This window comes from Embiotoca jacksoni, unplaced genomic scaffold (genome assembly GCF_022577435.1).
Source record: "Embiotoca jacksoni isolate LCO1_2020_lvr unplaced genomic scaffold, fEmbJac1.0.p SCAF_11, whole genome shotgun sequence".
NCBI lineage: Eukaryota > Metazoa > Chordata > Actinopteri > Embiotocidae > Embiotoca > Embiotoca jacksoni.
Window position 1 is genome coordinate 9,631,699 of NW_027185241.1, and position 15,754 is coordinate 9,647,452.

Here is a 15,754-nt window from a genome sequence, read left to right on the forward strand (position 1 = left end):
AAACTACTGTTTGGGGGGAACCCTCATGAGGATTGAGCCCTAATCACTCTGTGGTTCAGTGTTTAATTAAATGCAGTGTGAAATGTTAAAAAGAGAAACTCTTATTTCAGCGGATGATGTTTTTCTGTTATCCACACATGCTGAAGTCCTCAGTGTCCACATCTACACACTTTGATGAATTTTTCAGTCTTATGCAGCTCTAACCACCTGGATGAGTTAACAGGGCACGTGTTTGCGTGTGTGTGTGTGTGTGTGTGTGTGTGTGTGTGTGTGTGTGTGTGTGTGTGTGTGTGTGTGTGTGTGTGTGTGTGTGTGAAGTGGGGGATGTGTGAAAATGAAATTAAGTCCTTGTTTGGTACAATATACAAGTGAAAGACTGATTAACCAGATGACTGCAAGGCACATTATTTTGGTTAATCAATAGACCCATGAATAACTAATGAACGACATCAAAGAACAAGCCTACAAACAGCCACAGGCATGTGATAGACTGCAGTGTTTTCATCTCTTCATAACAGCCTTAGCTTTTGTTGAATATGATAATGATTCCGTTTTCTTCTATTCATTTTAGTGCTCACTGTATGACAGTGAAGACTAATTAACTGAAAAAACGTATAGGAATGTAAACTGCATTCACAACTACAAACTCATAATGCCTGACTGAAATAATAAAGCAGAGTTGGGTCAAATAGCTTTAGAAGTCTGGGTTAAAAAATGTCCCCTCGGGGATTAATAAAGTAAATACCATAAACTGATTAAACCAAAGACAACAAGTTCATCAACAAAAGTAGTGACGCTGACAGTTTTACTTTTTTGACCATTGATTATTTATTATTTTACAAGCGTAAGCTTTTAGAGTTAAGGGATCATTACACAATCTGGCAAAACATCTGCAGTTCATCTTGCACTAATGCTCACCTTAATTCATTTTTAAACCTGTTGGGTGGTGGAAAACGTTGATTGATTTGGACATTAAAAATAACCCGATTGACAGAAGAGGAGAAATGCTCTGTACCTTTACTGAGAGGAAGGAAGAGTTTGTCTCTAGTTAAAACAAAATCAATGTCAGTAATTCTAACCATTTTTCTTAAACCTCATTATGAAATTTAGTGAGTCGCTTGTTGAACATTACTTCACCTCATAAGTCTTTGCATGGATTCTGAATAAAATCAAGAAGCTGCAATACCTGTATAAAATTAAGATGTACTCGGGTTAACAATTAGAGAATTTTAAAATCAATGTATATCTTGAGGTAGTTACCATGAATGGTATGACTACACTATAATATTTCTGTAGGATATTACAGTCGATTTGCAGTACCATAAAAAACAGCAATCTACATTTTTCCACAAAACATGAACATCATTACCTGTCCATTATTCTGTTCTCTAGATAGATGATATAATTCAAATCTCTGTCCCCACAAAATGTTAGGGCAGTCAACTAACTGAGAATAAGTGTTTTTCAATACCCTCCTCGTGACGCGCGCTCAGCCAATCGCAGCCCCCTGGGGGCGGGGGCCACTGGGCCCCCTTGCAAGCATTTGAGGCAAAGGGGCTCCACCGACTCAGCTCCTGACAGATTTGGTGAACCTTACCACCAGATGATTGTCAATACGCATTTCCATTTGGCAAGAGGGAGTGAGAAGTAAACCGTGGAGAGCGACCGGGGAAGCGTGTGTGTGAGAGGAGAGGGAGTGAGTGTGTTACAGAGGGAACAGAGTGAGACTTCAGCGGAGAGGCAACTTCACCGGGGTTATCACTGCGCACTGTCGAGGAGGAGAGATTGCTTTCGAGCGCAGCATGCTCAAGCGGGTTAAAAAGTGGACTGTGGACCAACCTACTGACTGAAACGCCCGATTTACTAATGGGCTGCTAGAGAGTACAGTGAGAGGCAAAAGCTCTGCCAGAGTGGCAGGGAACGGACAGTGGAAAAGAAGCTGATGCAGAGGGGAAAGTTACCAACAATGGAGATGTATTGTTAACTAAGACTTTACAAACTGTCTGGACCATTTCTTTACACTGGATGCTATTATAGACGAATCTCAGTGCGCTCGTCTGTCCGGTGATCCTGATCCTGGTGCCGCGGTGGACCATAACCAGCTCAGTCGCATAGACGGAGCAAGAATCTTTCTACGCAACGCAATCAGCGGCCAGAGCAACTAAAATGTATTCGTTATACCTCATCTTTTGCCTTATGGTTACAGGTAAGACATACCTTTGTTTGTTACTATTTAGCATGCAGGTGTTTACCGGTGGAGAGGATGGACCGCGCTCCGTTCTGGCGCGCTGCGTCAAGCCATTCAGTGCGCTGGTTCATAGTGGGGCAACTGATCTGCTGCAATGCTACATTTCACTGCTGTTAATTGCTAGTGAATGTTTAATTAGTTTTGAAAGAGTGATTACATCAGGAGGCTTCACTGTGTGCAAGCAATCCTGAATGAATAATGTCACTGCGTAATTCGGGTTTGCTGTGATTGTTTCTGTTCTTGTTCAAATACCGGATGTCTGAGGATGGCGAGCTTTCTGTTTTTAGTGGCTTGGCACAAGGGTACTGTTTCGGGGTGCACGAACAGAAAGTTTACTTATATGTATGTATATATATATATATATATATATATATATAAAACTTATATGAATTCAAAAACTGGGGGTTCGCGTTGCGGTCTCCACACGCGCGCGTGTGTGCCCACTCACAATACATTTCCTCGTGTGAGGGTTCAACGCTGAGGATGGACATTTAAGCAGGTGAGAACAATATAACTAGAGTGAGAGCACTGAGAACATCTCCGCGCAGAGGTCCGCATCTTTTCCCCAGAAGTTAGTCACCGGTCCCCACGCGCATTTCCATTAAGCAGAAACTAAAAGCAATAGGGGGTTTCTTCAGGGCTGGTATGGTTAAGTCTGAAGTTATTATCACATCGTGCGTAAACGGACAAAAAGGTGCATGGTCTATGTGGGGGGGACGCGGACGCAGTCTCCCGGGTACACGCTTTTTGGTGGTGGAGCACGACAGACATAGTGGGGGTGGGGGCAGCGAGTAAGTAAGGGATAGAGAGAATGAGTGAGACAGACAAATTGCGAGAAGGAGCATTTGTTTTTCTTGAGACAGGCAGAGACATAAAGCACCTGTCTGCCCCCCCCCCCTCTTCTACACACCATCAGTACCACCACCCCCTGCTGCTTTTTGTTTGCAGATTTGAGTTGCCCAGTTGTTTTTTTTATGAATCCTTTTAACAAAATACATTCACCATGCTTCAACCTAATCATTATCAATGAAAATTAGACTGAGTGGTATCCTATAAGGAAAAAAAGCACACATTAAAAGCACTTTAGAAAACAAATACTTAGTGTTTTGATGCATGTCCGGCTTAGATAGGTATGTTTTTTTTAGCGTATGATGTTTCAAACTTATTATTAAAGTAATCCTTTGCAGCTTTTAGCATAGACTGATAGAGAAAACATATGTTTTTCAGTATAGATATAATCATTATGAACAAGGCGGCTTTTTGAGCAGATGGTACAATTTATATGAATAATTGTGTGCTACTGCTGTTGCAAAAGAAAAGAAGCTTTCAGCAATTAACACAGCAACTGTTGACTTATCAGCGTTTTTCAGAGTCGATAGACTCGTGCATAGTATTAACACTTTGAGAAAAAATGATTAAATTTAAATATAAGAGAATACAACAGCTTCACACTGACACAGATCTTCTCTGGGAGGGACAAAAGATAGAATAATTAAATCTAAATCCTCTGGGCTTTTTATATCTTTGCTTCAGCCCGATACAGTGTTTGTACTTTCTTGACTGAGTTTCACCAGCTTTCAGCAAATGACAAAGCATGCTAAATAGGTATTTGTTGTTTGTACATCTTTACCTTCAGCCTTGGTTCTGCATGGTTTTGTCATTATTCAGAGCTCGGGGGAGGGATATGACACCAGTGAACCTCCGCTGCCTGACTGACTAGCAACAGCTGGATGAGAAGGAGCGGTGGCCAAACAGTGGCATATTTCTCCCCCGACCCCAACCCCAACACACACACAACTTCTCTCTCTCACACTCACGCACAAATAATGAAATGGTAACAGCTGCCCTAATTAGAACCTATGAGACCTTAGACCTCATTTACTGTGTCAGTCTCGTATAGATTCACAATTCACAAAATTAGTTGCACTCAGAAATGTATTTGTAGTATCAAAATTTGGCCACAACACATGGCTTCACTTTGAAATTTATGTATGGCATATTGCATACATTTGTATGTATGCCGCCTTGTACAACACAGATAATTTACTTTCTCGGATAGTCCCCTGGGCTCCCAGAGGAATTGGATTCCACACTGCATCAGTATTCTGAGTAATCTTCAGTGAGCTCTTCTTTGGAACCTTTCGCTTTGGGTCGCTTGCGTCTCATCGGGCCAAGTTCAAAGGCTGTGCGCTGAGATTACAAGTTTCTCTCCCTTCCTCTTAAGTCGTGTCGCCACTCGCGTCTCACTATAGTGAAACGCTGTGGAAATTTTCCACCTTGCTTCTTCTCAACTCTTTTGCCTGGTCGCAGAATGTGTGACTGTGGAACACGAGGACATGAGAGCGTATCTGCTTAATGGGCCGGAGGCAGATGACAGACTTTCACCAAAGGTTGAAAGCCTGCTCGCTATACGTACCTCATACAGGCACACACAGACTAAAACATAGAGCTGAAACCAAGCTGAAGAAGTGATAAACCAAAGCCGAGCCCTCTCCTCCCACCCCGTCCACTTTCCTTTCCCCATTACCAAAGACTTGTCTTTTCCACATGGAGCACAACTACAGTATGCTTGTGGACGCAGAGGCAAGGCGGCCCAAGAGGTTTGTTTTAGGGAACTGTGCATATTTTATAAACTGCCATTCTGCTGCTCTTTGAATTTTTGTGGAGGGAGTTAGGACGGGCAGAGCAAAGCAAAGTTTAAGAGGTTGAGGTATTGAGGGAGGGGAATCTTGTAGCAGCGATAAGACTTGTATGTGTCACCCAGGTCTTGATGATTAAGCGGACAAGCAGCGGGTAAACACGGAAAGAAGACTGCTGAGCATTGTTAAGCTTTTCTTTATCTTCTTACTCTTGTCTCTCACTGTCCAAAAAACTCACACAATCATGCAGCCCCCCCACCCCCCAACACCCGCCCCGTCACATTTATTCCATCTCTATTCCTCCACGATAAAATGGCTGGCGATAAAGTAGGTAAGTGGTAGGAAGTTCGGAGGCAAGAACCCCAGCCAGCCGATGAAGAGTGTGAGATATGAGGTGCACAATAGTGCAGACGCAGCAGAATCCGAACGCAGCTGAGTCTGGAACAGAAGTGTCTTGCATTATTTAGGAGACATAGTCATGGCAAAGCTATAGATAATTTCTGCTCTACTTTGATTTCCTGTCTTTGTGAGCTCTGTGTAATGGTTCTGCTGCTGGAGTCTTGTACTGAACAATGTATCTGAATGTTATGGAATCACTTGTGGCAACACATCTAATGTAATGAGATTTGTTTGAAGTATAGATATATGTTGTATTTATTTTAGTTTTAGTTTAGTTTAGTTGAGTATTTAACTCAAAGAACTTTAAAAAGTTCAACAGCCGATTGGTTGAGATTTTCACTTTCACAAACTGTTTTGTTGTGCATGCAGGCACACACGCACTAACTAATGAATGAGCGAGATCTGAAATAACGGCCTGTTGTTTCTTCTTATCCTAAAGACCTGCCATGCACACATGCCAGTGTCTCTGCTCTTCTTCATATCCTCCTATTCCCTCTTCCTGCACACGCGCTTGCAACATTTACGGAAGAAGAAATTGGAAGGAGAAAGGAAACAATGGGGCTTCATAATGTTGCTTGTCTCTAATCAGCTTTGCCATGCGGGTAAACACAGATAAAGAACTTGGCAGTGTGTCCTGAGGCTTTGTTATCAGCTGTTAGCAACTTAACTGGATGTGCACGCTGGTATGGCTCAACACAGGAAGGCGAAGTAGCCAAGTAGCAAACTGTTGATGGCACTTGGCCTCTTCCAGTATTATTTTTACCCCTGCACGCCCATCGTCTTTTTGTCTTCACTCTCTCCTTGTGTCTGTCTCTGCACATCCTCACCTTTTCTTCCTCTGGGGCAGTTGGAGCATCCGGGGAGGAAATGACAGGGAATAGGACAATGGAGGGCCGTGTCAGCTTCATGCCATTGCCTAGAGTCTTCTTCCCTAGCTATGGCTCTTCAGGCTGTATCATCAACATACAGACTGGTGGGGACGGCACAAATTTGTTTACTCTGTTATTCTTCTGTACAAACACAGTCATGGAAAGAATAGAGAAAAAGGGGGAAAGCGGGATTAATTCTGTGCATGTCATTAACCCCCCCCCAAGGGAAACAGTCACATTCATACATTAGCAGCTATTTTCAGAAAGACTTGTATTGCATTTATCTCCTGCTAAGATGCAAGTGTCACTTCCTTCTAGAGAGATGTATCACCATTTCAAAAGACCCTAAGCTCAGAAAGCAACATACAACAGAAAAATCACAGACATACTAGACCACACATTCATTTCTATTTTCCAATCAATTCCTGCCCTGCAAGACAAGAATTTCATATCTCCTGCCGAGGCACAGAAACCAACGGCAAATTGAAATTTATCTTCTGCGTTGCAGCAATATCTGTTCCTGTGTTATCTTCACTAGCCGTGTTCTTAACCTTGTATTAAAGATAGCTCTATTGGAGAAGGATTCTGGCAGCTGAGAAGGGTCTCAGCAGAAAGTAAAGTTCAGTTAGCAATACCATGAGATGACATTTATTTAGCACTAGATGCTGATTTATTTTACTTTTTACTCTCTTTGTCTGAAATTTGATTGTCAGTGGCACTTAATAAATAGGACATCTGAGATATTCAGCAGCGTGCACTGAGGCTTATGGCATGTGCACATCAGCCAGAAATGACTCACAAGAAGTTCACAAAGGCAACACCCTTAACACACACGCACAGAGGTCAAGGGCACTCACTGGGGCAGTGGATGATAAGCTGAGATGAGTGTTTGGCATCTTCAGGGCTGTGTGCTCTTTCTGAAGCGATTAGTCAAAGTCCAACTGTCTAATTAATGATGCTCCAGCTCTCAGGACATGTCATCTCCTTTACCAGCTAGGGGTGAAAAACACATTCAAGGAAACAGGAGATTGCCTGCCTGCTGTTCACTTTATTAGTGATGGAAACAGTGCCTACCCTTGTGGGACTAAATATTCCAAATACTTGTTCCTTGAAGTCCGGGCCCCCTCCTTATTCTTCTTTTCATCTCTTCTTCCTGTCAGTTCAAACTGCCTGGAACGCCAGGGCTAATATTGTGTTAGTGACTCAACTATTAACCAAAATAGTGGGTTGGCTGTAGCTCGGTCTCTTCTGCCTCTGAACAATGAAAGGCTGCTCTGTTGTTTTTGTTGTTGCAGGAGACTTTGCATGGGGTTGCAGAGAGTGTAACCTTGTCTTTTATTTACATTTTTTGTTCTGCAGGGAATTTTGGACAGGGCTGAGAAACTCGCCCTGGGAGGTCTGTGAGAGAAGGCAGCCAATTTGCTATCAAGTGAGGGATGTCAGTCAAAGCATATTGATCGAGCTTTTAACTGCAGCTCCCTCAATGGCAAAACATGTTAATGTTATTGAGCTGTGTGGAGACGTGAGTAACAGTGAAGTGTGTGGGTGGCGGTTGAACTGGTAGGAGGGTAAGGTGTGTCTCTCTCTCTCTCTCTCTCTCTCTCTCTCTCTCTCTCTCTCTCTCTCTCTCTCTCTCTCTCTCCTGCTGCCTGTTGGGCAAAGAAAGCTGATGTAAAGACAACAATAGGCTCAGCATGAGAAGAGGGGGAGGGAGAGGGAGAAAGAAAAGGAAGGCAGAGGGGTCAAAGGGATTTACTGCCAGAAGCCTAGAATTTCAGGTAATGGATATGCTTGTATTGGTGTAAAGCAAACCTGCTGTTTTTCTTCCAGCACGGCAGAGGTGAAAAAACAACAAAGGTGTAACTGACTGCAAGTCTGAGGGGGATTAATAGAAAGTTGATATTCAAACACCTCAGGCTAAACATTAGATCTCTAGTGTACACTTGGACACGCAGAAAGTGATTGTGTGTGCATGTGTCAGTGTGCGAGCGGAGGGTTGTGGGGAGAGGACAAGGAAAGCTTTTTTGCTTCTGCCACATTCCTGTGAAGCTGCAGCTAGGGGGGCAAGAACACATGGCTAAGTGCTTCCCAAACTGGCTGAGGTAAACCTAACACCCCTCCTGGAGGAAGCAGCCCAACCATTGTTCCAGCACATTGCACCCGTCTGACTGAGGCATCCTAGTGCCGTGCAGATCCCAGGGGGGTGGAAAGAGAACGAGGCAGAGGAGGAGAGGGACTGATTGTTCCCTGCTCAGACTATCCACAGATGGGGCTATGGCACAGGATGCTTGCTGTTTGCTTTAGAAAGTCCCAGGCGTTTGCTTTGCAGTCATGATGTATAGAATGCTCTGGGGGGTAGAGGAGGAGAGAGTACCACTGGAGACAACAGCAGGGGAAGAGAGAGACAGTATAGCAGTGAGAGAAAGAAAAAAGAAAGGGGTAGAAAAAGGACCCTGCTTAATATGATGTCAGTGTGAATATAGTGTCATTGCCAAGAAGGCAAGACAGATGATACAGCCATACAATGATAGGGTAGTTGGGCGAGAGTGCTCAAGTCCTCCCCTGTTTCCAAACAGAGACATACTGTATAGAGCTGGAGATAATGGAGAAGGGAGGGAGAGTAAAGAGAGTGAGTGAGGAAGGGGGAAAGGAAGGGATGAGATGCAGGGAACCCAGGCTGCATCCATCATGTGGTTTGGTGCAGAAGCCATTTGTACCTATTGTTCTCCATAATTTGTTTTCTCGGAGCCTGCAACGGGAGGGTTGAAGGGGAGACACAAAGCTACGGCAGCCATTTATTTTTGCACTAATTACATAAATGAGACAGCATAATTAGATGTATAGCTAAATAGACAATAGGCTGAGAGAGAGATGCGCAGAGGGAGATAGACAAGGAGGTGTAAATGAATTCAAATAGATGAGAGGCATGGCCCTCTCTATTTTACATTCAAGAGTGCGAGGGAACATGTTAAAAGGAGTAAAGGGGACAGAGAAGGATAAAGGGAAAGGAAAAGGTAGCGTAAAGGAGATGGGGTGATGGAAAGGAGATAAGAGGGAGGGAGAAAAAAAAGCCCCTTTTACAGGCTGCACTTTGAGGTGCGGCCCAGTGCTGCCAGAATAGTCACCTCATTTAAAACACCTGCTCAGCAGGAGGGGAAAGGGACATATAAGGAGATGTAAAGAAAACGAGAAAAGGGCAAAAGAAAAAGAGAGGAAAGAGGAGACAGATCTCATCTCAGCTCATTCAGATCAAAGGCAGAGAGTGGCTACTGAAAGCTGTTTGTTGTGGCTTGTTTGGGAGGGTCTCTGTCTTCATGAGGCCACGGGTTCACCTGGCCTACTACTTTGTTCCGGTGGGATTACACTTCAACACAGCCACATGCCAAAGCCGTCACTGGCAACACGGCCCGGGACAATTTTCTAGACAGAATTTTTAAGGTGGTAAAGCTACACGATGAGCACATGTAGGTTGCCTGTTATAAACAGAGAAACAAACACAGTTTAAGGGGAGAAAAAAAGGATCTTTTCAACTAACTGGACTGTGTTCATAGCCAGTCACTGTTGTTATATTGGATGCTCTTCATGTGCCAATACAGTTGTGCATCGGTTCAGGTTCATGCGTAGGCGGTGCATGGGTGTACTGGGCATGTCATCAGTCTTTAGGACTGTGGAAGAGGGAGAGATAAATTGGCCCTTAATGAATCCACTCAATCACAGGCCAGTTAAAACATCTGACCAAAGATTGAAGGGCAGTTAGGCCTGATTGGAGGCCTATTGAAGCTGGTCAAGAGAAGCTCTTGAGTCGTCACATTTCAGATTAGCCATTCTCTGCAGTATAGACCTCGGCCTAAATACCCTTCTTTCTCTAAACAGTCCTGTGACACACTATAGTAGCTCAAGTCAACCCCCTGATTGTTCTGGGGAATTCTTTAAAAGTCAATTTAAACTCAGTCCTTTGTTTAACTCTCCAGGAACGCAAGCTGGGACATATTGTATTGGTTGTGTATTTGTGCGCACGAATGAGTGTGTGTTCTTTTATGGCTTAGGTTAAAATTTTGTGTGAGCTGACTCGGCGCATGTGATGTTTTGTTAAAAAAGGACTCGGTGTATCTCAGAACTGGCACAGACTAGTTTTGTGGGTGAGAGAAATCAATGGCTCAATTCAACGTATTACAGCCATGACTGTTGCTGTAATGGTGTGGAAATGGACAGTGGTCATGTGGATCCCTCTTATACCTCTAGGCTCGGATCACAACTGAAGCTCTGATTCATTTCCTTACAGCTTTGATTAAAAAAAAAAAAAAAAAAAAAAAAAAAAAGTACTCTGAGGATTTCAAAGACTCTCACATGATGGTGACGAAGGAAAGAGATCCTTCCGTTTTATGAAACGGAGGAAACCTCTATTCTGCCCGGTTTGCCAAAGGACAAACAACACTGGGTGCAATTTTCCTCAACAAATAATGACTCTTCTCGTCTTCTCCCTCCAGCTTTTGCCTCTTTGATCCCAGGTAATGTGTTAACAAGCAATGGGTTCGTGGAATACCCATAACATTAGGATGTTTATTCGCACTGAGGTGTGAGAGTGTGTGCTTTTGAGCACATATGGCTTTAAGTGTGTGCGTGTGTGTTTTCACACCAATTAATGAATTGCTTTACATGCTTGCCGAGGTGACGATGGCCTGTCTCCAATGGGGCATTGCTTTTTCTCCCCTCTGTGTCAGCCTCAACCCACGATGGCCTGGGCCCTCTCTCACACTAACACATTAATGAGACCGGTCTAATTAGTACTTGTGGTTTCATACAGGGGACCCCGGAAACCACTGCATCATTGTGAGTTGGCCTAATCAGGGGACCGCTCAAAGACTGAGGACTCTTTGCACCAGCGAGAGAGTTCACACGTATAGAGAGACCTGCTTGGACTCACATTCAAAATAGCATGCCGGATCACTGGGATAGAAGTACAAAAAAAAAAAAAGAGAAAAGAAGTGGTTGTATTTTCAAACTTGTGACCACTGAACGTCAGCGATTCACTCCTTCCCATTTAGCGCCCTCACTCCCTTCGGCAGTGCTCCTCCCGAGGGCGATGCAGAAAAATGATTTGGCTCTCCTTCATCCCTCTTCTTCACTACAGATAATTCAATCTGTTTAATATCAAATAATCTCTCCCAATTTTTCAGCCTGTTTTAACCTTATCGCTCAAACAGTTACCTCTAGGGGATGAGCCTCGTTCCACCTTGTTAAAAAAAAGAAAAGAGGGAGAGGCAGCCTAGGAAAGAAGGATGGCAAATAGCTCTCTAAGGAGTGCTTTTAAAAGCCTCTGTTTGCCATTCTCATGGGCCATGCGTGAAACAGTGGGAAAATAGATTCCAAAGAGAGAAGAAGAATAAAGGATGGAGAGATGCAGAGGGAGATAAAGGGAAGACAGAGACAATCTACCAAGAGGGAGGGGAGGTTAGGTGATGTGAGTTGTGTTACTTGAGGTCTGGGGCTCTAACTTGTGTCCCACAGCACTTAACATGCCCCCAGCCATCTCTCCTGGCAGTTAATTAGAATCCAATAAGGTTGCCGCCTGTTGGTCATTGTTCCTCCAGTGTGTTTACCCTTTCCAGAAGCTCCATTCGCTGCTTAATCTGCCGAGAAGCTGAATGTCAATAGGTCAGGCCAAGACTCCAGAGCTCTGAAAGCGAGGGAGAGAAGGAGCAAAGAGGGAAGGAGAGAAGATCAGGGGGTCATTCTCAATATTGTTCTCTGCCGTTCCGTTCTCGTTGTTGTTCCCCCCTCCCTCCCTTCCTCTTGCATCTCCTCTTCTCTTCTTTTCTTCTCACTTCTAATCCGTTCTCTTGATTGTTCTAAGCTGCTTTCAGCCAGCCCCTGGGAGGGGGGTGGAGGGGGGTGGAGGGTGGTGGTGGGGAGGGCAGGGGGGGGTCTGTTTTAATTAAGATTTAAAAGACGGCTCCCTCAAGAAGGGAGATTTAAGAGCAGGCTGGACTAAGCAAAGTAAATGAGTGAAGGTAGGACAGATTGTAGAGAGGGCTCAACAAATATCAGAAATCGTTAAAGGGAGAAAGTTAAAAAGCTATTATTTAACGCACACATCACACATATACACATAAATTCACACAAATATAGCCGACATTGAGGCATTCGAGTGGCTAAGCCAAATGGGATTTTTTTTTTCATTTGTAATCACTTGGCACAATCTATATAGATTGATCTCAACTTCCTGTGATTCATACCATATCCTGCGAGGGTGATATGGGATCAGTGGTAGCCAGCAGCCAGGCTGAGGGAGTTATCTCAACACTCTGTCTAATGATCGATCATCTCACCAGATGAGCTTAAGAGCCTGTAACACTTCACTTGTTTATCAGAGCCCCAAACCTGAGGCCTCTCAGTAGATGTGACCTGCGAAGACAGTCCTGTCTCAGACAGATGATATAATGTATGAGGAAAGGGTGCAAAATGCATATTTAAAAGCTAAACGGTAGCTTTTCCTATCTTCATAGCATTGCCAGACATGTGGATAGCAGCTGAACTAATTTCCCTTTCTAATGCTGTCATATTTGGGTGGCTGTGTCACTGTAGTGGACACTCTAGACGTTTTTGAAACTTAGCGGCCTTATTGTACTGTGACAAAAGCAGACTTTCTCTGTAAAAGTCTGGCCACCGAAGATACTGGTACAGTTACCTTCCAGCGTTACTTTACTTCCATCATGCTAACCGGGTATTACATACAAAAGTGTGTGTTGATCTGCGTGTGCCACTGCAGCCCAAGAAAAGGCGTGTGCTAATGTGTTTGGTAAAACAGTCACAGCACACATCTGCCCCCACTGCAAACTGCACATTTTTCATCTGGACTTAAACCCCGAAGAAAACACCCCCCAAAACAAAGCGCACAATGAAGTGTTTAAGTTCATCAAGCCGCAGACTCTGGTGCAGCCGGGAAGGTGTTAAAGGCCATGCAAGGGTCAAGAGCCCAACCCATGGCATTCACTGCTATGATACATCCCAGCTCACAGCCACCATATGTCCAGGGTTTCACAGTCAATGAGCCAACCCACCCAGTGTGACAAAGACCTATTCACACACAGTTGACTCTGAGGAAATCTGTAATGCCATGGTATGATTAGGCCAGAATGCAACACTCGTCCAGCCGGTGGCCGTTAGAGAAAAAAACAATTGACTGGAACGAACAGAGAAATGAAAGGCGCGTTAGGGAAAAGGCTACGAAGACAAAGAACTTTATAAAGCACTTTAGAGTGGATAAATGTAAGCATGATCTTGCCCTCAGCCCGCTATAGCTCTGTCGCTTGCCTCCATCAAAGCCCCTTGAGACTCTCCCGGCACAGTCTGCCTCCGTCACTCACAACTCTCTTAATAAGGCCAGCAGTAAACGGCAGGAAAAATATGCAGGGATGAAAGATCCTTCTCTCATGTTCTTGCTTTGAGGTTGTGTTTCCGGGTGTCAGGGGAAGATGGAAAAATGCAGCTTTATAGAGTAATGCTGCATTTTAATAGAAACAATAAACCCATCCGCTTATAAAATAATATTTTGTGTCCCATATCCTGTTGTGTTGCACCTCTGGGGACTTTTTGGCTGACATGAAAAAGAAAAAAAATCCCACCTCCTCTTAGCTAAAGGTATGGAAGAAACCCATGCCAAAGTATAAAGTGTGCAGAGCTCCTGGGGGAGGGATGAACACATATATTCTTTCACTACAGCGATTAATATCGAAGAAAAAAAAAGGTCAAACTTGACTTAAAACGGTCCAGTATATCACAGTTACATTTGGAGCCTGCATTTCATACATCAATCCCTGCTGTGATGTCTCATCAGCCTGGTCACACAGGAGAGACCCACATTGCAGATTATCAAAGATTGATGTCGTGTCCTAGTTAAAGACAGCGGAGGAGAGACGACTGGTTAGAGAAGGGAACTTTGTGTTACCCTCAGCCTTTTCATAGGTGTTGATTGTGGGTCACACAGCCATTTACAGCCCAATGTAGCCATCGTTGCTGTATCTGCCTTCACTAAAGCATAACTCAAAGACCTGACCCTGGTATATACTGTACAGGTAACTTATACCCTCCGGGCTCTCACACAAGTCCTGACACAGGAAGACAAGGACTGAGCCCTCCATCTCCTCCCATCCACCTTCTTCCTCTTCCTCTTCAGAAGCAGAAGACAAAACAAACTGACAGAAAAAACAGGCAGATTATCCTAAACCCTTTTTTCTCAAACACACAACCTCACACATCTCTTATATCCACAGTTCGCTGTCATCCTACCCATTTCTTGTTCAGAGTGCTTGCTTAATAATTAATTGATTAATTACTTTACTCATTAATCATTCATTCATTAATCATGGCCTGATTTTTCTAGAGGAAGCGGTGCAATCTGAAAAAAAAACCCTGACTTCACATTTCACTCTAATTATGCTCTTTTACTAATCAACGCTTAAGAAATTGAGTTTCAGGAAATTGGTTTTCCCCTTCCCTTCTTTTTCTCAGCACAAAGCAGGATGTATTGAGGTCGGCAGGTAACGTTTTTCCCTCCCTTTCTTGTGTTCTGGAAGCTCTTACTCATCAGTAATTTTAAAAGAATCTTTCAAGTTACGGCCAATCTGATGAACAGAACAAAAGTTTGATGTTAATTTAAAACTTGTGTTTTATCCACCTCTACATGAAAAAGAACTCTGGTCACAGACTAACTGCAGACATTGATCAATAAGTGGCAATTTGAAGGCTATTTGTACAAACAGTGAGGTGGCAGCATTGTGAATCACACACTTATTGTTTTCACTGGATCCATGACTCTCCTGGGAGGCGAGGTAATTTGTTTAATCGCCAGGAGTTATGTTCTCTGGACAGAGAGATGGGAAGATAGGATAGTTCAGAAATATGTTCTGTAATGTGGAGTGAGCATGAGAGGGAGAGCGAGGAGAAACATTTGAAGCAGTTTTAATTAGAAGTGTTTGTGTGCCTTTATGTTCCTGTTGGATGCAGAGTTCACACCACAGCTCAGCTGCTTTCTCTGAAGAGGCTCTTGTCAGCTGCCGACAAAAAAGAATTATGCATCAAATTAAAGAGAGCTCCAGTGAAATGGAGGCAAGTCGGGCATTAACCTCTAAGCTTTAAAAAGCACACATATTAAGCAACACTAATGAGACTCTCATTGAGCTAGCTGTATTTTATATTCAAACGCACACAAAAGCGCTGCTTTGACTTCAATGTGCCATCGCTGCTTCTGAATGAGGTTGTCTCTCTAATTTATCTCACCAGCAGCAAACACTGCAGAAGTGAACAATAGCATAGATGGCCCTTTTACTCTAATGAGATGCATACATTTACAACATTACCACCCTCATTAAAAAATAATAATAATAAAGGGAAAAAAAGTATTAATTATGAAACGCACTACTTCCTATCTTGAAGAGCCAAGGGGGTCTCCACTGGGCTCAATTAGGAAGAGTAGACCGTAAATCCCTTGACTAAATTAATTGATACCCCAGAGCATTAGGCCCAGAGTCCCAGTACAGAATTGAGGGAGAGAATTCCTTTGTTTTCATCTCCACCACCTTTTAGAAAAAGCAAGAGAT

General features: G+C 43.6%; 1 protein-coding gene across 2 annotated transcripts in view; it reads left to right on the forward strand.

The window, feature by feature from the left end:
- The first annotated feature begins 1,565 nt into the window (after positions 1-1,565).
- The window catches only part of kirrel3l (kirre like nephrin family adhesion molecule 3, like), a 36,076-nt gene continuing 21,887 nt past the window's right edge, over positions 1,566-15,754 (forward strand). For both annotated transcript variants that reach the window (XM_069143048.1, XM_069143049.1), the window contains exon 1: positions 1,566-2,206. In XM_069143048.1, the coding sequence (XP_068999149.1) occupies positions 2,167-2,206 (40 nt within the window). In that variant the 5' untranslated portion in view covers positions 1,566-2,166. The remainder of the gene's footprint in view (positions 2,207-15,754) is intronic.